At 40.1% G+C, this 25,872-nt stretch overlaps 1 protein-coding gene across 1 annotated transcript in view; it reads right to left on the bottom strand.

The window, feature by feature from the left end:
* Window positions 1–25,872, bottom strand: part of UBAP2 (ubiquitin associated protein 2) — a gene marked incomplete at its 3' end in the record, with an annotated part of 49,735 nt that overhangs the window by 6,675 nt on the left and 17,188 nt on the right. Inside the window, exons 6-15 of the mRNA XM_008944267.1 lie at window positions 22,350–22,404; window positions 21,063–21,166; window positions 14,785–14,837; window positions 8,409–8,476; window positions 7,672–7,861; window positions 6,734–6,947; window positions 5,029–5,303; window positions 3,789–3,961; window positions 3,136–3,334; window positions 1,895–1,934 (exon numbers count right to left, since the gene is read on the bottom strand). Coding sequence (XP_008942515.1) covers window positions 1,895–1,934; window positions 3,136–3,334; window positions 3,789–3,961; window positions 5,029–5,303; window positions 6,734–6,947; window positions 7,672–7,861; window positions 8,409–8,476; window positions 14,785–14,837; window positions 21,063–21,166; window positions 22,350–22,404 — 1,371 coding nt within the window. The remainder of the gene's footprint in view (window positions 1–1,894; window positions 1,935–3,135; window positions 3,335–3,788; window positions 3,962–5,028; window positions 5,304–6,733; window positions 6,948–7,671; window positions 7,862–8,408; window positions 8,477–14,784; window positions 14,838–21,062; window positions 21,167–22,349; window positions 22,405–25,872) is intronic.

Here is a 25,872-nt window from a genome sequence, read left to right as displayed (position 1 = left end):
TCCTGCTGCTGGGCCGTGCTTCCATACCACACCAAAGACCACAATGCAGTGCATCACCAATAATTTGCAATGCAGGTGAAGACAGTCTTAGAATGATCACCAAAGAGGTCAGACACATGCTTGGGAGTTAAACTTCACAATCTGTCTGTGTTGGTTTGGTTTCCTTGCTAAATGACCCAAGACAGGTTCCTGCATCAGGTGCTGTGCAAACAGAAATCAAGGAGTCTTGGCCTTGGCAGTAAGTATGAGGGTAAATGACAACAGAGAAGGAAATTCAAGTGTCAAAACAGACACATAGTTCTGAAGGAGGCAACACTATCACCTGTTAGCTCCTGGCAAGATTCACAGAAAAATAACTAAGTAGCATTTACAACATTTGATACATTTAGAGCAGGGTTCTCTTCCTCAAGTAAAAGTAGTTGTCCTCAATACAAAGGACAGAATCACCATCTCCATTATGGTCTCTCACAAGATGCCTGAACACAGTGTGTAAGAAGGTCAGAATTATAACAGATCACGCATGTTTTGAATTAAGGATTTAGGAAGCATGAGATCTGCATATTAAAGGACAACAACAAAGATGAGAGAGGTACAATTAAGAATTTTATCAGCATATACATGTGGAAAATGTCAGTACTTTCAAAAGTTAAGAAAATGTCATATCGTTTGGATGAAGAAAACTGATACGTGGAAAAAGACTAATTCAAGTTTTTGTGCTTGATACAGAAAAGAATGAAAGTGTTCTCAGAAATGAAGTGGTATAGAGAAAGGGAGGAATACAGCTGTTACAGAGTTACAAAAGTACTAGGACTTCCCGGATCTTTGTTTTCCACAGCAAAAAGACATCCTGTAGTGAATTTCATAAACTGTTCATCAATCCTGTACATGAGAGCAAGAAAGTTTTCCACTTGAAAAGTTGTCTTTTTATACAGCAATCTTTTAAGTGGTAACTCTTTGGGTATATACATTCCTCCTGTGCATTTAAATCTTGGCACTAACAAAACATTGTTCACAGGTCTCAATACTCAACTTCTTTCTACTCATAAGGATTAAAATAAAAGGCTGCCTTACTAATGATGTAATGATGTACCTGAAGGGACATTTAAGACCAGGACCAACCTAAAAAATTGAAATGCTGCAATGCTGGAAGACGTTCATTCATGCTGCTGCCCTTGGAAACTTCCACAGAGCAGCACATAAAGGTCAGAAGAGTAAAGACTATTCTTTAATTATTTTAACTCCAGGAAGAGAGCTGTGGTATTTCACTCGTAGAGCACCACATGAAGGCAGCAGGAACGCTTGCCGATGAGCCGCTGTCCCTTGCAAGGCAGCAAGCTCCCGGCAGAGGGAGCGCGTTGGTCGCCCCGGTTCCCCACGGGCTCCTAGCCGGGCGTGAGGAGCACCACAGCAGCGAGAGGTGCCCTCCAGGAATGGGACTTCTCACCACAGCTAAAGGCTACTCATAGCTTCCCAACTAAAAACTGGAGGAATTGCTAAGAAATTTTATATTAATTTTTTATTTTATATTCATTTTTAACTTTGTATTTATTTTTAATTTCATATTACTTTTTAATGTTGCATTTTATTTTAGCTTTACATTAAATAAGTTTTGGCAGGTAAATTCAAAAGGAAAAGCAGAAGCAAAGCAGCTTCTCTAACTCTAAGACTGTTTAGGTTTGTAGATTTAAAGGGGTGCTTTTATACTTCAGTTCAGCAAAGCAGCAAGTAGTGCACACTATGCAAGTACAAAATAAATGAGTCAGCCAAAAATTAGGCAGAAAGAACAATAGAAAATTTTAAACCAGATGTTCCTGTTGGGCACTAGAGCTGGGTGCACAGAAGTAGAAAGGAAAGACCAGAAAGTCCTGTGCACATCCAAGCTTTATAAACTTACTGTCAAGAGTTGCCTGCGTTCTAACACCACTGTGCCCGTTCTGTAAACAAAAGAGAAGTGAATGAATAAATCATCCTAGAGGCATGTTAAATTTTCAGACTGAATCACACATCGAACATGCTTCATGCAAAATTCCATATTCATTCTACATTGAAAGACAAAAAAAAAAGGCAGAAAATCAATTTTTTTACTGACTTTAAGAAAACCCCATAATAGTTGTGTCAAGTGCAAGGTGTCCTGAACATACAGAATCAAATACACACTGCCCATACCACGCCCATCAGCAGAAGACCTTCCCATGTACTGTATATAACAAGCTTCAGGTCCACACCAATATGAAAGAAAGAATTGCATTAACGTATAGGAAATGGTTGTGCTTTTGATCTAATGCAACTCACAATTTTAACTATCCAAGTTACACAGAGACGCCAATTTTTTTCCATTGAAAGATAAGACTTGAGAAGCACCAGTTCTTTTTTGGGTAACGCTGGAGTACAGAAGTGGATAGTCTATGCTTGGTCCTCACCAGTACATACGAGCTAGTGCAGAAGACAAGTGTGACTGAGCCATTGCATAAGAAAGGCCAGGAGTAAATAAAGTTAAAAACTCTCACAAGTTCCTTAAACATTTAATAAGTTACATTCTTTTGAAACAAACCTACATTCCATGTACAAAGAAGGTAGGTGCTTTGGAATCTCCCAAGAAATAGCCTCTCTGTCCTAGATTAGACTTCTCCCTATGCTTTTTAAAATAAAATAGGAAAGTAATTCCCACTGGTGTTTAAATCTAACAGAAGAGTAAAACTGGAGGGACCACAAACAGCTGGGGATTCATTTGCTAGGCGCTATATAAATTTAATAAGTAATATATATTTGAATAAAAGCTCTCAAGTTATGGCAAAATACCATGACTAATATTTACATGCAGGGTTAGTTCCTTTTTTTAAAGCTAAGGTTCAGGGAAAGAAACTCAAGTGGAATGTTAAGTGTTACTAACTAAAAAGGTCAAACAGCAATTTAAGATGTGAAAACCCACAAAATCAAAGGCTATTACATCCCAAATACATACAGTATTGCCCAAAATGGCTACACAATATGAAAAGCAAAACCTACAGAGTGAGTCTGGGAATCAAAAACACCGCTTGGCTTGGTTAAAAGCATTAGCATAGCAGGGCAATACAAGTCTAAGACAGGAGATAATATTTCACCTTTTTGAAGGTCTTATTTCCAAAATTCACTCACCGTAACTGCGACAGGTGTTGATTCAGATGGAGCCACGGAGCTTTGGTATGCTATCCTGCTATGCACAGAGGTCTGGTCATAGGAAGAAGTTGTTGTTACTGGGCTAGTGCTCTGGGATGAGCAGGTCAGACTTGAAGAGGTTGTGTAGGTGGACTCCTGTACTGTATTGGATATTGGCAAAGAGGTATTCAAAGGATCACTGGAAAAAGTAAAAATTATTTATCATCTTGGTAAATGACATCTCACACGCCTTTATGAAAATATCAGCTTCTACTCTGTCATCCAGAACTACCTTAATCATGCAGTCAAATCTATGTTATTTATACTAGAAAATCTAATTAAAAATACATAATTTTATTTTACTCCCTAGTAATTAGTGCTTCAACACCATATGCAGCACTAAGCACTATTCAGCTTCCTTCTGCCAGCTCAACCAAAACAAGCTTACACACAAGCAATGCTCACTCATGTTATTTCCACCCTTTGAAAGGACAAATTAATGATCACGCTTTTTTAAACAACCAGATCCATGAAGTCTGGTGTCTGATGAGAATCACACAGACGTCACATGGTGACTATGCCTTGATGTTCTTGTTACAAACTTGACCCCTAAAGAAGACGTGTAAGACTGCACAAGGGGAACTCAAACGTACTTTACAGATTTTGAGTACAAGCTATTGTTGGTTGCCTGGCTGGTATTCTCACTGCTTGAAGTAGATCCAAACTCTGGGAGTGCTGGCTCTGATCCAAACTCCATTGCTCCAAACTGGACATTTAACCCTGTCACATCTGCTGATCCAGGCATCTCCACTGCAGAGGCAGGAATCTTAAAGAAGGAAAAAAAGTCGTAATTCCTTTGCATGCCCTATCTGCATCAAACATAACAATAACTGACACACTCTCCTCCCTTACCCACAGGATTCTTCAGTTACTGCCTCAGCTTTCCCTGCAACAACCCCTTAGTTTACATCACATAAATTAACTACATTCCTATAATCTGAAATTAATTAATTGATTCTGTGCCCTGATCTGGAGATGAAAGAGTAAGCAATACTTTTCTACAGCATCAGAGTGTCATCTATGTCCTCCCTTCAGCCAACATTCATCTTTCAGTCAGCAACAGTCATTTTCCACATAGAGCAGCTGAGTATGGGTCTGGAAAACATATCACTGTTATTATCAACTTAAAAAACTAAGCAGCTTAGAATTTCCTGCCTTAATACACAAGAAACACAGCTCAGCCTTTGCTCTCCCTCTCCCTAGCAAATTATATACAGAATAGAATCATTTAGGTTGGAAAAGACCTTTAAACTATCAAGACCAACCATTAACCCAGCACTGCAAGGTCTATCACTAAATCACCTCCCTCAGTGCTACATCTACACATCTTTTAAATCCCTCCAGAGACTGTGACTCCACCACCTTCCTAAGCAGCCTATTGACAACACTTTCAGTGAAGAAACTTCTCACGTCCAACCTAAGCCTCCCCTGGACCAACTTGATGTCATCTCCTCTTGTCCGATTGCTTGTTGCTAGGAAGAACAGACTGACCCCCACCTTGCTACAACCTCCTTTCAGGGAGCTCTAGAGAGCAAGAAGGTCTCCCCTGCTTTTCTCCAAGTTAAACAACCCCAGGTCTCTCAGCCTCTCCTCACAGGAGTTGTGCTCTAGACCCTTCACCAGCTTCACTGCCCTTCTCTGGACATGCTCCAGCACCTCAATGTCCTCCTTGTAATGAGGGCACCAAAAGGAACCCAGTACTCAAGGTGCAGCCTCAACGGTGTCAAGTACAGGGGCATGATCACTGTTCTAGTCCTGCTAGATACATTACTCCTGACAGAAGCCTTTTTTATGTTATGCCTGCTAAGGACAAGCCACCACTCAGTTACCCACCTTGGATGCTGGAGTTATCCTTCGTTTTGGTGGTTTTATCTGTTTGTGATGGGTTTGATGGGCTGTCACTGCCTGGTTATCCATAGATATAGTGGGCAGCTGTAGCATTTTGCTAACAGCTGTAGAGGTGTCTACTGCAGATGGCTCTTGAAGTTTCACCTGGGAGGAGAAGGACTCCAGCCCAGGAGGAGGAACAGGAACTGCCTGTGCTTGTTGCTGCTGTCGCTGGGTCAGCTGGCTCAGTACTGGGGATGGTTCAGGCTGGGATTTAAAGTCTGGTCAGTGGTGGGGAAAAAAATATCCAAATTAAACTATTAAACTCTGCTCATCATGCTTCTATTTTTTATAAAAGAATCTGGGTGACCTGACATACTCAACAACTATGATTTTACAGTGTGTGCAAGTCTTTCAGACATCACACAAGTTTCACACTGAACATTGTCATTGTAATAGTAAGACCAACATTTTGTATTCTCTACTTTAAATGAACAGCTGTGGGCAAGCATTACTTAGCTTCCTTCAAAAATATGAAACCAAGCCTATCTATAGAGTCACAATATTATCACATATTAGTCCTTAAAACTGTTACAGATTATTTTAACCAAACATCGCAACTTTCACTTCAATTAAACATGCCAATAAAATGTGATTACTTCCCAGAGGTCTGGAGTTGCAACTTAGAGGTATTATGAGGTAGGATCTCCTGTCCCTACAAAGGGGAAGATTTTCAACACAGATAGGAAGTCATCTACCATCTCAATCTGTCTGAAAGTCAAGAGACAGTGGACACTTGACAGGTTTTTCCTAAGTCTTCTCCTTCATATTTTTGAGATGCTGAAAGCCACACAGTGACTCAGAGCACTGCTCAACAACCATAAGACATCCACAGCATTTGCAGTCTGAAGATTTTTTTATTCAGCTCATTTAGAAAGCAACTTAAAATGTATGCAAATATTTTCTCAGAACTGCTGCATGTCAGAGATTACACCTGCTACTAGTTGGTCACTTATCATGCTAGAAACATACAGGTGCACATGAGATAGACAGAAGAGCTGGCACTCTTCACAGTGAGGCTATTGCTAGGAACTACACAAAAAAAAAAGTTGGTGTTATTTTCACTGTTTCTCCTAATTTTACTCAAATGAAAAACCCATACAATTACAAACAGGCAAAATGGGTAACCTGCATCACTCTCAGCACATTAGGGAAAGCACACTGAGATCTGACACACATTACGAAGAAATTACAGAGTACTCATTCAAAATTCATGTGATGGTTAGATGAGAAAAATTTGGGGAAAAATAGACAAAATACAGTCCAACATTGTACTGAGCTAGAAGCAGCATAGGCACAATGAAAATAAGCACTTTCTCTGATGAGAAACGAAGTCACACCAAAGTTCCACTTAAATATTCAAGCCTGTTAAATCAAAGATGTTGTTACATGAAGGCTCAACAACTTCTATGGATGGGATGATATTTATGGGTAGGTTTAAGTCTAACAGAACTTAGTTTGTGACACACTCAATGTGTACTACCAGCAAGTAAGCATAACTCTTCCAAAAGCTGAAACAAACTGTACTATCAGGATTACATGTTTTAGAAAAAGTCTTTCACTGATACCAGTTTAAGCAGCCATTGTCATTAAGAAATCTTCCAGGCTAACAGGAGGAGCAGCAGAGAGGAAGCCATGTCAAAGCACTTACCAAACTGACTAAGAACCGAGGACTGGGTAATGGGTGGTTTCAGATCCCAGGATGATGTGGTAGTTGTGGTAGTGCTCGAAGAGCTACTATTGTTTTGTTGAGAGGTAAACTGACCCAGTCCTGGAGATTTCAACTGGTCCAAGATTTGGGATCCAGTAGAGTTTGCCAGTTTAGAGGAGCCAAGCTCTCCAAAGCCAGAACAAAGAACTGCAGACTACCAAAAGAGGAAAAAGAAGAGGGAAAGGAGAGGAGTTAAGTATTTAGTAAATAAGTTGAACATAACAATCCTGTCAGTGCCTGCAGCTATTTGGTAGCAACTAGAACAACTTCTACCCTAGATTACTAATAAATGACCAATAAAAACACTCAATAGTTGTAGCATAGGGCCAGATCCTCTCTGATTACCACTGATACAACTGTGACTGCCAGTTGTGATTGCAACAACACTGATTTACCCAAGTCCATGCATTTCAAAGTAAGATGTATTTACTAATAGTTGAACTGTTTTTCAGAGACTAAATATAGTTGCCCAATTTCCATCCCTTACAATTGACTCAGAAATAGGCAGCTTTACACAGAAAAGCACCCAGATATGTGCTTGGAAATAACACACAGTTCTCTTGAATAAAACTCGTCAATTTACACAAATTAGTTCATGCTAAGTCAGCACACAGTAAACATATCTGCCCCCCACTCAAAAATTAATACAAGTACTTAATGTAAACCAAGAAACAACTACTTAGCAAGCCTAGGGGAAAAAAAAAAGAAACCCAAAAATCTGTGTGTGTGTGAATGGAAATAACTCCATTCCTTCAGTATCTGCAAGACGAATTTTATTAACACTGAAAGATCGCATGAAAAGACCAGTACTGGACAAGTTGTTTAACCTGAAATATTTACTCATTGTGAATATTTAGAAAGCGTTAAGATAATTTTACCAGACTTTGAGGAGAATAAGAGTTTACAGCACTGGAGCTGCCAGTTCCTGATGTCATCTGGGTGCTGTGCTGAGAATTCGTGAAGACTAGGGCTTGGCCAAAGGTCTGCTGCTGAGAAGCCTCAAATGCACTACCCTCTGCCTCCTGGGTGGAAGTCACAGGTTTTTGAAGCAGTGTTACCAAGTCAATGCTGTAAGAGAAAGCAAAGTTTGGCTGGAATAAATACGATGATTAGGCTGCGCTCAAACTGAAGAAAGCACTAACAAAACCACAGCTGTCATACCAGCAGCAAAAGCATTATTACTGATTAACAGGCTTTTCAAATATTGCTTCTCTGTCACGCATAAAGAGGTATAAAAGAGGTTTTGGCCAGAAAGTAGTATTCCGCAGCTAAAACCTTTCACTAAAGTGAGAATACAAATTATCTTTCTACTCTTCTCAAAATTATCAAATTTATAACTTCACATATCATAAAAACAGCATATATGAATAACAGACAAGTAACTCTTATAGACGTGGTAAGTTTGGCTTCACCTCCATAGTCAATAATAGATAACACAGCTACCCACAAAACCGATGATGCACATGCAAGGCTTTTGAAATTTTGAAATTAGTTTGAGCAATCTCTGACCAGGGCTGACCTGTGTTTCACTCAACATTTTGTATATACAGGCTAACACTGCTTCACCAAGCAGAAGGATTTCAAGGTGTAAGAAAAGCATGGAAGAAGAGCTTACCTTTGCCCAGGAGTCACATGATTCTCAGCTGGAACAGAAGAAGCAGTAAAGACTTTTGTCTCAGAAAGCTGAAAAAGAGAGTGTGGGAAAGGTACTGTAACCATACACATGCTCACGCTTCACTGCCGCAACATCCACAGCGATTCCACCTCAGTCAGGCATTTCCAAGATAAAAGTGAAGTCAAACTACTGCTACAACCTGTTATGCTGGAGGACAGGGAGGTGGCTCCAGAGAGCCAGCATAGTTTCACCAAGGGCGAGTCCTTTCTGACAAACCTGGAGGCCTTACAGGATGGAGTAACTACACCAGACTACAAGGGAAGAGCTATGGATATCATCTGTCTGGATTTCTGTAAGGCCTTTGACACAGTCCTCTGCAACACCCTTCTCTCTAAATTAGAAAGACATAGATTTGAAGGGTGGACTGTTTGGTGGACAAGGAACTGGTTGGATGGTCACATCCAGAGGGTAGTGGTCAACAGCTTGATGTCCTGATGGAGACTGGTGACAAGTGGTATCCCTCTGAGGTCTGTGCTGGGACTAGTGCTGTTTAACATCTTCATCAATGATAGAGTGCAATCAAGCGCAACCTAAGCAAATTTGCAGATGACACCAAGCTGAGTGGTGCAGTCAACACACCTGAGGGATGGGATCCATCCACAAGAACCTGAATAAGCTTCAGAAGTGGGCCAACATGAACTTAATGAGGTTTAATAAGGTCAAGTACAGGGTCCTGCACGTGGGATTAGGGCAATGCTTGAGATCAATACAGGCTGGGGGATGAAGGAGAAGGACTCCTGCAGAGAAGGACATGGGGGTACTGGTGGATGAAAAGCTGCATGAGCTGGCAATATGTACTCACAGCCCAGAAGGCCAATCACATCCTGGGCTGCACCAAAAGAAGCATGGACAGCTGCTCAAAGTGATTCTCCCCCTCTGTTCCACTCTGGTGAGAGCCCATCTGCAGTGCTGTGTCCAGGTCTGGAGTCCTCAGCAAAACAGATACATGAACCTGTTGGAGCAGGTCCAGAGGGCCACAGACATAATCAGAAGCCCAGAGCACCTCTGCTATGAAGAATGGCGAGAGCTGGGGTTGTTCAGCCTGGAGGAGAGAAGGCTCCAGGGAGACTTTACTGTGGCCTTTTAGCACTTAAAGAGGGCTTAGAAGAAAGATGGGGACAGACATTTTAGTAAGGCCTACTGCACCAGGACAAGGGGTGATGGGTTTAAACTAAAAGAGGCTGGATTCAGATCAGATACAAGGAAGACATTACTTATGACGAGGGTGGTGAAATACCAGCTGAAGTTGCCTAGAGAGGTGGTTGATGCCCCATCCTTGTAGACATTCAAGGCCAGACTGGAACAGGGCTTTTAGCAACCTGATTTAGTTGAAGATGTCCCTGCTCGTTGCAGGTGTGTTGGACTAGACTTTTAAAGGTCCCTTCCTACCCAAACTATTCTGCTTCTATGCTGCAGCTCTGCTTAAAAAGACAAAAACTTGTAGTCAGACTTCAGCAAAGTCTTCTCCATAGAATCAAGTACCAATCTAATTAAAGTGCTAGGAAATTTGACCTACTGAACACACATAATGGTATACCAGTGTAACTGTAACAGTTTGAGCAATAGCTCCACTGCAAAATATACCAGTAGAAAATAATTAATGTGACAGCTGCTATATCATCAAAGTCACCTTGTGAAGACACGATTTAGGCCTCTATAGAGCATCTCTGATAAATCTTTTTGTAGAAGCCTAACACAATGCACCATTCCCACTCACTTCACGTATCCCTGTGTTTAACATTTCAGCTCACATCACCAGCAGAGGCAGGTTTGCTCTCAGGTGTGTACAAGGAACTAGTATTCATGGTTCCTTCTTGGCAGTTCTGCTAGAGGCAGCAGTAACATCTTAAACTGATTGGTCTGCAAACACAAGCTCAAAAACTGTAATAAAGGGAGAACCACATTACTGTGTATACTGCATAACTGGTCAGACCACCCACAGCAGAAAACTCTGCTGCTTTCACCACGCTGTTATGACAAAGATAAATACTTGCACAAGTAGCATGGGAGGGGGAGCTGTCTGGTTGGGGTTTTGGGGGAAAAGGAGGTGATTTTGGTTTGTAGGGGTGGGTGGTTGTTTGCTGTTCGTGTTTCCTTTTAATAGATTTTCTTTTTTTAAAAAAAATAGTAGCTGAAGAGTTACAACTTCCTAGAGCTAGTTTATTTCTATCGATAGGAATACTTGCAAATCAGAAGGTCTTACTCTAGTACAGACTAGGTTTAACAAGACAAAAATATACATGTATAATAGTTACATTTTAAATTAAATTTGCACTAAATCACCCTTAACTACTTTGCTGTAGCTTTATATTTAGACTAAAGAATAAATGATCAGTTCAAACACTCACATAGAATCCCTTTAGAATGTGACATTTGAATACACCCCTTCCAAGACCTTATGCATTTTTAATGGCATACGTTGCTAGCAGCCCACTTTAAAGGACATTATGGACACCAGCCAATCTCGTCTGCTATACAACAGGCAGCCCTACTGAAGGCATGTATATCCCTCAGTGTGGTCACCTGAGTGGAATTCTCCCATGAACCCCTGTTGATTTAAGCAGGACACAAACGGGCTGACTGGGAGCAATCACTTATCACGTGGAGCCAAAGTTCAAACATTTCGTGTACTCTCCTAGCATCCACTGATGTGCAACATGAAAAAATTAGTGTCATGAAAAAACGAGTTCCACCACAGTTTCTCCCTCCATTTCATTCCCTTCCCTCACTGCCAACGCAATGTACTTTATTCCTGCCTTTCTGGAACACAGCTCTGCCCTGTGCATAATGCTGCCAGCCTGCAACTCTGCGTACTGACCGAAATAAAGAAATAAGATTAATCTCAACCACATTTCCAATTAAAAATGCTGTTTCTCTATTGTTCAGCCCGTTCCCCACAGTGAGTGGGGAAGAACAACATGTACTGTACTTTTTGTAGTGTTGTGAGACTCCTGAATTATATGGCACGAGGTCAGCTAACGGCACAAGTAGCAGGCTACCGTCCGCAATGCCTTGGTTGAATATTAAGTTCTTTGCAACATGAACAGCTTCTTATGCTCACATAACCCAGGGAAAGACTAACTGAGGCCAAAACGATGATGAATCCTGAAAACTAAGGCAGATCAGGGAGCCTAAGGATGTTTGTGATAACACAAGAGCATGCCTGACATATGAGAGAGGAAGTCTTCTCTTCAAGTGAGCCAGCATGCAAAACAACAGTGTCCAGCTACCAGCTTGGCTACACTGAAGTTTACATACAGCCTGTGTATTTTTTGGAAGTAGTATTATTGTCTCCTAGCAAAGCTATTTATGCTCAGTACATACTACGCTCGTAAATCTCTCACAGAGGCTCTGGCATTTTCCCAGAACTTAATGAACACTCATCAACCATTTGCAGAAGTCAGCTTCACAAGGGTACTTCCTCCACTGAAATGTCCATGCTTTTCTGCTCCTGCTTCTGTGATAAGAATCATTCTCCAATCACCTAATGGACAGTATACTTAAGAACCAGCTACTGACTCCTGTGGCCAGTGTTACGTAAGGAGAAATTAAAATAAGACTCCAGCATCCTCATCAAAGCAACACATCAGAAATAACAAAACCTTATTACTGTTTTTATATGATGTACTGAAGTTAAAGAAAATAAAACAAGTTCTCCTGATGTTTCCTGGTAAAGGAAACACTCCCACTAAAATACACCATTCTTCTTTTTACTTTTTTTTTTTGTAAAGCATTGCTGTTTTTTCAAATAAAATCTAAGACTACAAATATTGTACCGAAAATGTTTCCCTTCAATTTCTATGTATTCTATTTATCCCCCTTTGATAAGTCTCTCCTGTTAAACTCTATTTCATTTAGCTGGGAGAATATGACATGTTTAAATCATGATATGATTTGAATGCACAGCTCTGTTTTCCAGTCACAGGTTCCTATCATGCCTTTGTCTGCTGGACTAAAACCAGAGCTCACTATATGTTAATAAAGTAACCTTTTCAGATTTAACCTTTTTGTGAGCAAAAATCTCACTCTCAAGAACCTCTTGTATCATTAAATTTTCAGCTGTTTTCCACAATTTTTGTTTTGTAAAAGCAATGAATAATTGGATGTGATACTTCAGAATCAAGTTCAGGAGAGTCTACATACAGAAATACAAATCAAGAAAGACTGAGACAGGAAAGAGTTTTTTTTAAAGAGACTACCACAGGGTCTTTTTCTGCAGCATCAGCCCTGTGGGAGATCACGCTGAGCTCTTCTTTCCCTGTTATCCCCTACAATCCTGAGAATATTTCAGTCACTGCTCTCCAAAAAAGAGACCCTTCTTCTGGAGGTATGCCATTATTCCTACAAAGTAAATGGGCACTTGGCTATATTAAAGCATTTTTCATTCGAACAGGCCAAGTCTAGCAAAGGTGCAGATTTCTCTGCTTGACTGGCTTGCTTTCAATTGTCTTTCCAGTAATTCTGGGATTTCCCATACATTTCATTCAGTGGTGTTTTTTTTTTTAAACTTCAAAATCATAGATAAAGACACTAGATGGTATCTGGCCTGGGACTGGATTCCGTATTCAGTAATGGTCCTCCTGGAAAACACTTATTTGCCAGAATCTTAATGTGCTTTGTGATAGCGTGAAATTGTTTTTTAAACAAAAAAATGCAGATCAAATCTCTTACAAGGACATGTTCTATCTTCCCAGTTAACTTGTACCAAGATAAGTTCATCTGAAGCAGATTTATTTTCCATAAAACTATACAGAATAACACAATGGCTCTTACACTTCTCTTTGTTGGTTTGTTTGGTTGTTTTGTTTGGGGTTTTGTTTGGGGTTTTTTTTGGGGTGGGGGTGGTTTCTTTTGGTTTGGTTTTTTGGGTAAAATCAAATTACTACTTTCTTCCTTTATTGTTTCCTCAGGAATGCTACAGGCTCATGTATCTGCAGCTTGCCATTTCATTCACTCACACCAGTATATGAAAAACTTTCTTCTAGGTTACAGGGATTTTTCCAGGACACTCAAATTCATAAAAATAAACAACAGTCTACAGATTTGATTGGCAGCTCCTTCAAGATTCATGTGCAAATTACTCAAGTTTAATGATCATTTAAAAAAAATTCTATTCCTAGTCAACATGGCTCAACAGCCCTCTCATCCTAGAAATGCTGTATTGCAACAGCATCAACCAGGGGTGAGAAACAAGGCCAAGGCTTTTCACTATCCATTAGTCCACTTCTAGCACATGCTGCAGAAATAGAAGACAAGTTTAAAAAAGATGCCAGCTTCTGATGTTAGTAACTGATACAGAAAACCTAGGAATTATAAGAGTTCAAGAAGAAGGAAAGGAAACACAGCCCTCATTAGGTAGGACAGAGTTTTCATATCTTTTACACAAAACAGTTCACAGTTGCTAGGGATAACACTGACATGCCACGCTAGAGAAGGAGATGACTTCCATGACAACCCCTTTAATCTTCTCAAAACAAACTTGAGATAATGGATATTCCTATAAAAGATGAAAAATTTCTTGAAAGCTAGTTTTCCTCTCCACATTTCTACCTCACTTGTTTTCTGAACTGCTTAAACTTTAATACAATAACTGAAAAAATAATGAATGTGATTTTTGCATGTGACCACAAATGTCAGATATTTTGCAGACAAGAAGATATCTCCAGCCTGATGAAGAATGAGAACCAAAATTTTTGTAGTCCTTTAGACAACACGTCATGATGAAACAAGAGGAATGAAGCAATTAGGTGCTAAATTCAGCATACTACTAGCTCCTTTCTTTTTAATATTATGAAGACCAAGTGGAACAATCACGCAGATTTCAAACAACAAGTATCAAATGAGGAGTCTGATGTTGATAGTAAGCTTGATTACATAATTGATAGTTACATAATCATAGCTATAATCAAGTTACTTAACAGTAACTTAAACGTTACTTAGTAACTTGATTACATAAATCTTGTGATAATATGGCTTCAAATCCCTACACAACAGTAGGGGCAAGCATGGAGCTAAACCCATCAGCACTGAGCAGTGCAGGACCACAATCCACAAATAGTTAATTTCAGATCAAACTTGAAATTTTATTACCTTGTATTGTGACCCAGCAAAATAAAATAATATTTCTTGATTCAATTTTATGTTGAAAATAAGATTATCTAGCTATATATATTAAACAGGAATTACAACAGGAAACACAGTTAAGAAATATCATTGTATGCATACAGCAAAGTATTACTTCAAATATTCAGTTTTTGAAAACACAGACTCTGAAAATAAGGGTAAATAATCAGTCTACTCAACAAGGTACACTTACATCTTCATTCCAGTCTTCTGCTGTCCATTCTTCTATTGAGTTTTTCCATGCTCCTATTGTAATTTGAGGAAAGAAAACAGTTACAAGCTAGCATTTCAACCCTTCTGCTTTACAAGCAATCCTGTTTTCCTTATCAGTGGAACACAAAGTGAGGAAATGGTGGCTGGAAACACATGAGGATCTAGAAAATTGGTCATAGGTTTTTTGTATGGTGGGTTTTGTCCCTTTAATTTCTGACTTCAGGTATTTCTTAGCCACTGTGGTACCAGACAGAATTTGCAGAAACGCATGTCTGTGAACAGCAATTAATCCCAAACACTGGAAGAACTTCCTCCTACATCCCAAATGACACTGAGAGTTTACTCAGCCCTCCCATGGGATCTCCCATTTTCATGCACAAATTCACACAAAGCTTGAACAAAACACAACCACAGCATCTGCTCCAAAGTACATAATCTTACTTTCAACATACTCAAATTCCAGACCCAAGCTATGCCTCTGGAGGCTCCTTCCCAGCCTCTCCTCAGGGCAGAAGAACCTCAATCCCTTCCCTTAATAGTGCAGTTTTATTTAAAAACTTATAGAATTTATGTAATGGCAGCAGAAGAGTCAATAAGCTTCCACTGCAGCTACAAAACACTTCCTGTAAATGGTGGCATAGTTTACTTGGTGAACACTGGAGCACAGCACGCAGCCCAGGAGGTGAGGCAATAGGAAAATGACAGGAAATGATCCTACGGCTGCAAAAACCTGACAACTTCCATAGGAAACTGCAGGCACAGACATGCAGCAGCAATAAACAGACTGAAGGCATAGGGAAGGCTATCCCAAAAACAAGTGTATGTAAACTACACAACCACGAGCAAAGAAAACACCAGCAGTAAAGCTCCTGATACCATCACCTTTGATCAAGTACTACAGCACAAGAACCAGAGCTTTACTTAGCTCCTTTTATTTAACCAGGAACCCTCTGAGACACACTCATCCAGAAACAAGCCCCTGAAGACAGCATCAAACCCAGTTTGTGCTAATGACACCAGTATATTAGCACATTCTTCTGTGCACTGTTACAAAGCAGTGCCTGAGGCAGAGGAGGGTTGTGTGGCACCAGGCTAAGCATGGTGTACAGGCCTACCACGAAGATACACACACGGCGGCGAGAATAGAGGGGGTTTTATCTTCCAATCCAAAATTATTTGGCAGGTCTTGAGCAAGGTAACATCCACTCTGTGGAGCAATATAGAGTTGCCTGAAACATCTCATGCTCACATTTTACCCAAGTCCCTAACCAGGAGGTCTCTACATGCTGCAAAATAACAATCACATCCAAGCACTGAAAAATAACTACAATGCCTCAGATTTCTAGATTGATCCACACATTTCCACAGAAATTTTAGAAAGGAGAAAAAGCCCAATGAGCAGAAGTTTTTAGAGAAAACAGCTGATTTTTTTTTTTCCTCCCCCTGACCAGTGCAGGACCCTTTCCTCTGATATTTCTTCTTTGAAGAAATGCATCCTGGTATTCGCCCTGCTTATACTCCTCTTCCACCAGTCAGAGCAAGGCCTGCCTCTGCAGAAGACAAACCTTGTGCTGGTGCCAGAGCTCTAAAAACAAAGCTCAGAGTTTGCTAACCCAGACACATATAGAGCTCAGGCAAATCAAGACCAACTCCTGAGCATCCTCCACCACTTTAAAATGTTGAACATGTTTGGAATAATAGTTGGGACATTCTCCTGGCATTAAATTTAAACGTTTATCTGTTGCTCCTTTTTGGGAACATGGATCCGTGCATTCACTCTTTTTAAATACTAGCACAACCCTTCACCCTTTTAGTAGTTTACCCAAACTGGTAATTATCATTGTCAGTTGTTAACATTCTACCTTCCTCATTTTATTTTTGTGACCTCAGTTATTTCACTGCTCTTCTGTGCACCAAATCCAGTTTGCTAATGCCTTCCTCTAAATGACAAGATTTTGTCTGATCTTGCCACAAGCACATCCATTTCCTTTCAGTCCAAAATCCACCTTGGCATTATTGAAATCCATATATCCTCTTCCCAACCTTTCCCCCAAGCCTTGCAAAGCATCACATTTTAAGAGTTCTCTGTTTTTCACTGAAATTATGCTTTGTGTTTTCAAGGATCCCTGCAATACCATTTTCAACCTAGACAGCTATCTGTGACTCTTTACTCTTGCCCTCTGTAACAAGTTCAGTTTCAGAAAGTTGTAAAGTCAAACAAAGTACATGTTTTCCTAAGTCTTCAGCTATTCTCCTCCAATTCCTCACTTCCTATTACACTTTTTTTTTTAATAATCAGCTATAGATATTAGCACCAAAATAATTTTGGTCCATCTCAAACTTATAAACTAATCCTTTCCTTCTGGATTATACATTCACATTCCAGAATGACCTGAGAGTTTCCTTAAAATGTTTCTTTTACAGCAGTCCTAAAAAAAACCCAACAACTTTCTTTTATGTTAGAAGCTACACAATTCCCTTCTTCCCCCTCAACAGTTATGCTATTATTTATTTCTTATTTCTTGTCATTCTTCAGTGTCAGAGTAAACTAAGGCTGCTGATAACTAAGATAATGAAGGAAGCTTTTCTGGGAAATTTACCAAACTCTATCAAAGTCGAGGTATCAGTAAATTATCAGAATACAATATCATTTTTACAACCTACTTTGAGAAGTGACTACCTCCTCCATAATTTATTTACAAGATCTGCTGTGATTTGTCGCTCAAGATCTCCCACTACCTTGTGCATTACAAAAAAGCTAAGACATGGAACAGTTAGCGTGCCTGTAAGAAAACACTAATCACACAGTTGAAGCTTATTATTCCCTCTTGGATGAGAATTTGTCATTTTGTTTCCTCCCACCTCTCCCTTCTCTTTGCCCTTCAGTAGTATATTACTTCTACAAAAATTACAACACAGGAAAACTGAAGCTGAATTATGTGGAAGACAATTACACTTAAATGTTATGAACCATTAAAGACTCACCCTTTACTCTCTTTTTATTCCAACCAAAACCACTAGATTTTACCTCCATAGAACCAGCTAGCTTTTCTATAGGATTACATGATGGTGCACCCAGAAACCCCTTTCACTCAGGCTACTACAATTTCTCCAGCATCTGCAGTAATTCAGGGCAAGAGGTTCTGTAGCACTTCCAGAGCACATGTAGGGGCAACCATGTTTTGGTAACAAATTGTGTATTTCTTTGAAAATGTTGATGTTGATCATTTCCCACCACTGGCTAAAAGAGGAAACACCTAGTAAATACTCATCACTCCACATCGTTTGTATTCGCATGATGTCTCCAGAAAACATTTTGATAAGCAATTTGGTTTTGTTTCTCCAGGTAGTAGCCCAGTTGTCTCCTTTTTAATGCAACTGCAAATGAAAGACTGATTTTCCAAGTAGCTAGTATCAGCTAATTTTATTTTCTTTCTTTTCAGATGAAAAAAAAACCATGGGACTGGGTAACGAGGCATAAACAGAAGGATTTCCACCCTGCCTTTCCTCCGTGTATTCTCTTACCTGACATCCTTCACTAGCCCACTGCAGGCTTTATGGATGCCCACACACACACATTCATATCTATACTAACTCTACATTGGGAACTTATTTATTACTGGAAATTGATTTGTAATTAACAAAACACTGTATGTTAGCACCATAAATTAAGGAAAACAAAACAACTGAAAACTAGTAGGTGTGATTAACAAGCCAAATCACCAGCTCAGCTTCGCACAACCTGCTTCCACCCCCACACGTTGTTTGCCACTCGTTCCCCCTACCACTGCTTCCATCTTCCTTCCCAGCACTCCATTCTGCTTTAAAATCACTAACCCAGATGCAGCCTCCCCTAATAACCCTCAAGGTACTCTCCACAGCAAGGTTCAAAGTGCTACCCATTTGGACAGAACTAAATGATTCAATTTTAAAGCCTACCCTTTTTAAAGAAATCTTTTTGGCTTGGGGACTTATTTCAGACAGTCCTATGGCTTGTCTGAAGAAGAAACACTGTAAAATTAAACACTCCTCCTACAGTCAATGATAAAGAGACTTTTTTGTTTTGTCAGTTATGGTATCTTTTCCATTTGCACTTAAAATAAATTAAGATTATCAGCAAAAGGATACCTAGCATCCAAAAAGAACTTTCAAGCTTTAGTTTAGTTTAAATTTTCACCAACCAAACGATTTTGCACGAACTCCTCACACTGACAAGTCACTCATTTGTACACCAAAGAATCATTAATATGAGGAGGCCAGGGAGAATTCCCAAATGTCTTCTCACGCTTTCTTCTCCATACCATGCCCCCCAACTTTCCATGCACGCTTCAGGTGGCATTACTGAATTTCAGTGACATGTGCGCAGCCTAACAGCAAGGTCACAATTTGACATCCAAAAAGAACACCCATTAACTCTGAACTTCCACCAGTCTGTCTGCTCACCAGCAAACCCCCTCATGTAGACACATTCATACCCCTAGGGGTATCTGTTTGCCCACACCAAGCTACTCTTATTCCCAGTCAGAATTCTTCCATTACTGAAGACCGAGGAGATGTCTACAAGAAGGAACAGAGGTTGTCTCAGGGGAGGCACATGAAGGCTACCCAGAATTAGCATGGAGGGTCACAAAATGTTCGGCTCCACTCGGGAAGTGGAGCACAAGTCAAGGTCATTTGTAAGCCACAGCCTTACAGTTGCATTCATTAATAACTCATCAGTGGGTTTTCTACCTCTGGTCCAGTCTCCTCATGCCTCTCTTCTATGTCTTCTTTCTTCAGTTAGTTAACCTTACTGCTTCTGACAACACACCCTGCCCTCTGCTACCATACAGCAGCAGTACCAGCATTCCTGGGGGAATTCTGAAGTCATTAGGTGTGCTTCTGCTCATTATCTGATAAATGTATTTGAAAAACCAACATGAGTGGAAGTCGATGTGCATTTCTGTTTGCACTATAGCACAAAGTAATTTCTAAAGTAATTCCTTGGGAAGATGCCACATTTGACAAAAGAGCTCCCTTTCAATAGTTGTTAATATATTCAAGGCCACTCTCCACTGGACTAGAAGGCACTCAGAGTGACAGGACAGCTGCCTAATAAGCCCTCCTAAGCTCTGAGTCTGTTTTTGTCTTCTCTTCTTAAATGGAAAATAGCTTCTGCAAAGTTTAGAAAGCTGCCTCTCAAGCAGATCACAGCAGAGCTTGTTGGAGCACACCCTGGCTTCCAGCATCAGTCTTTTCCTTCCACACTTGACACAGGGGCTGATGAAAAGTCATCTGAGCAGGCATCAGCAAAGAAGAGAACAGAAGAGTTATCCTTTGATGGAGTAAAAAAAAAAAAAAAAAAAAATCTCTCCTATCACTCAGTGGTTCCTATGTGTGGAGAGTAACATACCTGAATTTCTCCATCCTGACACAAGGTTTCCTCTGTGTTCACCTCCTGACACAGAATATGTGAAGCAATAAGGTGTCCTGTTTTCCCCAATCACAGATGAGAAGGTCACACTCCACTTTTGAATCAGCACAAGACCACTGCTAAGCAGCTCTTTACCAAGGTAGGTCTGTCCCTTGCCTTCAGCTGGGAGCGTGTACTTCACACTTGAAATTTCACACAGAAACACAGAGCTGCCTTTATCTTCTGCCAGGCACACTGCTCTTTTGGCTTCCACTCCTGTGCCTGCTTCTGCTTCAGCTGATAATTCTTCTCTTCGAGGGTGGGAGATCTTGGAACTCTCCTTTGTCCCAGAGACATACATCCTTACATTCCAGCATTGTACAGGTGGGGGTTCTAAAACCATCCCAGTGGCACCGAGTGGATTCATACTTGTAAACAATTTTTCTTCCCTTTTCCTTCTTCTACTTAGATATTCACACCCTATTTCCCAATACCTGGACCAAAAACTTTTAGTAGGATTTACACTCCTTAACTACATTAGGTGAGCTCTTAAACAGTACTTAAGATATCTGAAGTTCTTCACATACAAAGTTCTTCCAGTACCTCTTCAAAGCCCTTTGTCTCTCAAGGGATTGATAGTACTAAAGCAAAAAAAAAAAAAAAGGCAAGTTGCCTTTCCTTCATTCTAACCAGACAGTCAGTCAGGCTACAGCATGTGCTCTGCACACTAGTAGCAGTTAAGCTATAAAAATGAACTAGTGTCTGTGTCATGTGAGATGTATTCACATTTTCAGAAGTTAACTGAACACTAAGACAATTTGCTACAGGTCTTCATTCCAATCCTTCCATTTCGTGAAGCATCTTACCAGTTCCATCATCTGCATCATTCTGACCAGTCTCCCAAATCTCTGATTTTGTCCCAAAGCCATCAGTGGCAGAAGACTCCGTATAGTCTGCAGGGTTAAATGTCCTAGAGTTTCAAAAGTTAAGAAATGGAAGAGAACATATGGGTCATTCAATGAACACAAGTGTCACCGTTTTTAGCTGAAGTTGCATTAGAGTTAACATCTTGATTTCCACATCATTTATCTTGACACTTTTGTTTTCAAATGAAATTTTTCCGCTAAAAGCAGACAGATAAAAAAAGGCAGAAAAGACGAGAAAAAAGTGAGGAGACTGGAAAAAAAAATTACTTCAGAGAAAATGAACCAGAACAACAATTCCTGAAAAAGCTGTTAACAGCACACCTACTCCTCCCAGCCTTATAAAGCACTAGGTTAGATGTACAAGGATAAGCCCCTCCCAGCAGGTGGCTGGCTGATGAGAAACCAGTATCATGTCCTTTCAGAGCACCAGACCTGTGCAGGACAGGAGTTGGATCACCAACAAGAGTATTTCAGAATGCACTCCTGACACCAATACCAAAGCACATAGATGCAGCTAAAAGGTGAAACAGGATTACTGAAGAAAAAACTCTTCTCAGTTTATCATCTACAAGTATGAATGTGAAGGATTATTAATGAAGTAGAATGAGCCTTCTGTTCATCATGACATCACTGATACTACATGAAATGCCACTCAAGGCAAACACTGAGTCAAAGTCGTGAAGGCTACACTTCTATGAAGCAAGTTATTCCAACAAAAAGGTGAACAATCTTTAGAGCTGCTGAGTAACTTCTTTTGATTCTTTTTTAGGGCCTATGTATGTCCAAACAGCTAACGTATGAAACCTCAAAAACAGGAGAAAAGTTATAATAGCTAGACTTAGTGGTTTTACACAGAACTTGCACATTCTACGTTACACTGAAACAAATCTAGTTTGAAATTAACCTAGTACTATAGGCACCTAGTACTATAGGCACCACACAGAATTTTCAGCCTCCAGGGCACTATGTGGCTCTTACCTATGGGTACAAACAGCTTCTCCAGGTTTGAGTTATTAACACTGAGTGAACATACATTAGGTTTGTATAGGTGTCTATTCAGAAATACTGTTTTAAGACAAAAATGATCTAACAGGCTTGTGAATTTTTGCATCCACATTGGATTATCAAACATATAGCAATATTAATACATACAGTGGCAATATTGTCAAATGAATACTGTCACTGAGTTTGATCCTTGCCAAAATCTGTGCTCTGTGTGTTTCTTACCCCATGCCTTGGGCTGAAAACCTCCCCGCTCCTCTCCCTCTGCCACGTCCAAACCCTAGGAGAGAAAACACCATTTAACAGCAACAGCAGAGGAGCCGCCAATCACTAGTCTGTCACATGACAAAATACTATGGTTGAAGGAAAAAACTACTGTAGTTCAAGTTAAATATCATTTACTGCCAAAATTTCCTCACCAGAGAATTTGTTTTCTGAGCACACACAAGTAAGCCACAGTTCACCTAAGACCACACATTTCAGTGGGACTTGCAATTCTTTGCTATCTGTTCTGTAGCGAGTGACGTGGCTCTAAATGCCAAGAAACAGACTTACCTAAAGACCCATTCCACACGTGACAGCTACTGCCAAATCATTAGACACTGTTCAGAATTTTTTCTCTACTTCCTCATTCTTGCCTAAGGTGCTCTAGAATCTCAGTGTCCCTGCCTACCACAATTTCTCAAGTAATTCCATCACTCATTGTCTGTGAGGAGCAAGTATAAATACTCCATTTGTTTCCTTCTCCAGCTCAGCCCCACCTGCCCTACCCCCTGTGCTTCCACACATTCCTTCTGCTTCCCCCTTAATCATGATTACTGACAAGATTACCCAACTGACATTACTCAACTTCCTTGTTATCAGCTACAAGAATACTTCTGTTTTAACAAAAACAAGTATTTGTTACCTCAAATTTTGGTTACCACCCTCAGTTTACAAGCTTCTTGGTACAGTGAAGAGGTTTATTTTGACGTGTTGCATACTGCCAACACAGCATGAAAATTTCTGTATTACTCAACCACCCACAAAGCACTGCATAAACTGCTAGACACTATTTCTTTAATGCATTATATTTCTACATTTTTGTCCCTATTTGCATGCCTCAGTATCTGAGGCACTTCCAGTTTGTTTGGGGTTTTTTGTTTGTTTTTGTTGTTTTGGGGTTGTTTGTTTGTTTTTTTTTTTTGAGGAAGACTATTATTTTGTATTACAGGAACAGGAGGAGGTCAAGAGCTGCAGACCTGAGACAAAAGTGATGTTTCATGACAGAATTATGTGGTAATTACGAGTCACCAAGCAACTAAAGTTTACTAGAGCACAAAAGTTATAATCCTAATTCAGCAACACACTGGTTGTCCAAACATCAAATTTAGATCAAAATTACCCCTTCTTTTCAGGGGATCACCTAAACAGAGTAAGAGCAGTAGCTCCAGGACATGGTAAAATCAGTTTAGGAAGTACTTTCACGACTTTTCTACCCCTCCTCTCAACACTGACTCTTCTCCTTGCCCTAGTTCGTTGCTCAAGTGTTAACAGGCATTTCTGGACCAGTAAAATATTTACCATCCACATTTTCAAGCATTTCTTAGGAGACATCAAAATAGTGGGATAGCTTTACTGACACTTTCGTGAAAGGGTTTACCCATATCCCATACCAGATGGTAACTGCTAGCTACACAGGAACCATGGAAATCTGCAGAGGACAGATTCCCATCCAGCAATGCAGTATTTTGGCAGGACTAGAAGACAGAAGTACCAAAGTATGACACTATGCCACACCTGATATTTCTAAACATTCCCCTCTTTGCTCTCTTTTCACAATTGGTTGGAGAGGACAGTGGTTAAGAAAGAGGCAACAACAGCTGTAACCTGGCAACTGACATAGCTCTTCAACAAGCCCATGTGTGAAGCTATGCTCTTTGCTCTGCCACAAACAGCAGTGCCCCATCCCCACTGTACCAACTGACAGTGATTCTGCCTCTGAGCCCCCCTGCTCAGCCTACCTGTGGCACTACTTCGCTCACCTAGAAGCCCCAGCCCGAGAAGCTGACCCATGGTGCAACGAGGGCACAGCTCTCAGATGAACAGAAGTCAGTGCACTCTGGATTATCTTTCTGCCCAGTAGTTCTTTTTTTATTTATTTATTTTTTTAAGAGTAGAACCAGCTAAACAAGTTTACTTGAGGGCACCGTAGGGGGCATCTATGTAATAAATTTACTTCCTGCAAGACCAACTGGGAGCTATGAATCACAGAAACAGTCAAGCAGAAATATTTTTGAGTGGGGCAACCATTAGGTACAGAGAGACAGCTGGAATAGCTAGTATGAAAGCACAACAGATTTTGTAAGAGAAGGTAAGATTCCCCAGCCTCCCCAGTGCAAAAGCCTGAAAGAATAACCTTAGCATATTAAACAGAAGATGAAGTTTTAGCAAGCTGGGCACATGCAAGATGCCATGCCAGCACAGGCACAATAAACTACTGACTTTTTAGGTATTGCTAGAAGGAAATCATGTTGTTCCTGAAGTTCTATGCACAGGCTACTAGCCATCAGGGCCTTTTTTTTTTTTTAATACCAGATCACTTTGAAAGTCAGTCCTGAACTTGAATTTCAAGTAGATTCCCTTAGCTTTATAAAGCTCAGTCTATGTGTTCTGTTAAAACTGAAATTATTTAATCAATACAACAAAAAAGCATTCTAATAAAGATAAATGGAAGCACCAGCTCAGTGAGGTTACTGAAAGGACTAAATACAAGGCTAGGAAAGACACAAAGAACTAATTCAAAACAGAGGACAGTCAGTACTCACCACTGAAAGATCACCCTAACTCACACACCAAATCTCACACAACATTTATTAATGCAAGATGCCAGTGGGCAGGGCTGATACTCTTTGACACAAACTGAACACTAATTATTAAATTATCAGGCTAAGAAAGTTACTTCTCTCAATAACTTAAACCCACTGAAATCAGAACTACAACTGAGGTCTTCCTCACCAGTGATCACAAGCTGTGCTCTCTCTCCGGCACCGACAGTTTTGCACGTACCAGTGAGTGAGCAGAAAAGCGCTATCAGAAAACAAAACTATTAGCTCACTTTTGCATCAGCTCTCTGAACCAATTCCCTGCTTGTTAAAGGCAGAAAACTGGTCACCTTCACACCAACATAAATCACCAAAACCACCTCTTCCCCTCAGCTACCATGCTGCTTCCCTTTTTTCTTTTTTGACTTTGTTAGTCTAACTTCTTAGTTTTCAATCTTTTGATACAATTCGAATGCACTGGGAGACAGAACCAAATCCCCCCAGCTGTAATGCCAGATTATGCTTGTAACATAAAAAATACAGCTTTTACACTGCTCTAAGAAGATGTGTGTATATGGTTTACAACACAAGTCAATGCTTACAATTCTTTTTTTTCCTGTAGCAATCCATAATCAGCAATTCTTCTATCAACTTTTTCATCTACTCATAAAAAGAGGACAAGTGACTTGCAGTAGTTTATTAAATCTGCTAGTGAGTCTAAGGGATTAGATATTCCTACCATCAATCAGCATGTGCAGCACAAAAGCAAATGATGGACATCAGGCAAAGAATAAAATTACTGCCCTGCCTCATATAAACCCTCAAAACATTTCTTCACATTCCTTTAGACCTGGATCTACAAACAGCCTGAGCATCAAGGCACCATTGCTTACTTATTTCTGTTCCAGGAAACCAGGACTGGGGAACAACATTTCAAGTTCATT

This window comes from Merops nubicus, unplaced genomic scaffold (genome assembly GCF_000691845.1).
Source record: "Merops nubicus isolate BGI_N331 unplaced genomic scaffold, ASM69184v1 scaffold8477, whole genome shotgun sequence".
Lineage (NCBI taxonomy): Eukaryota > Metazoa > Chordata > Aves > Coraciiformes > Meropidae > Merops > Merops nubicus.
The sequence above is the reverse complement of the archived record's forward strand: the minus strand, read 5'-3'. Positions and strand labels throughout refer to the sequence as shown.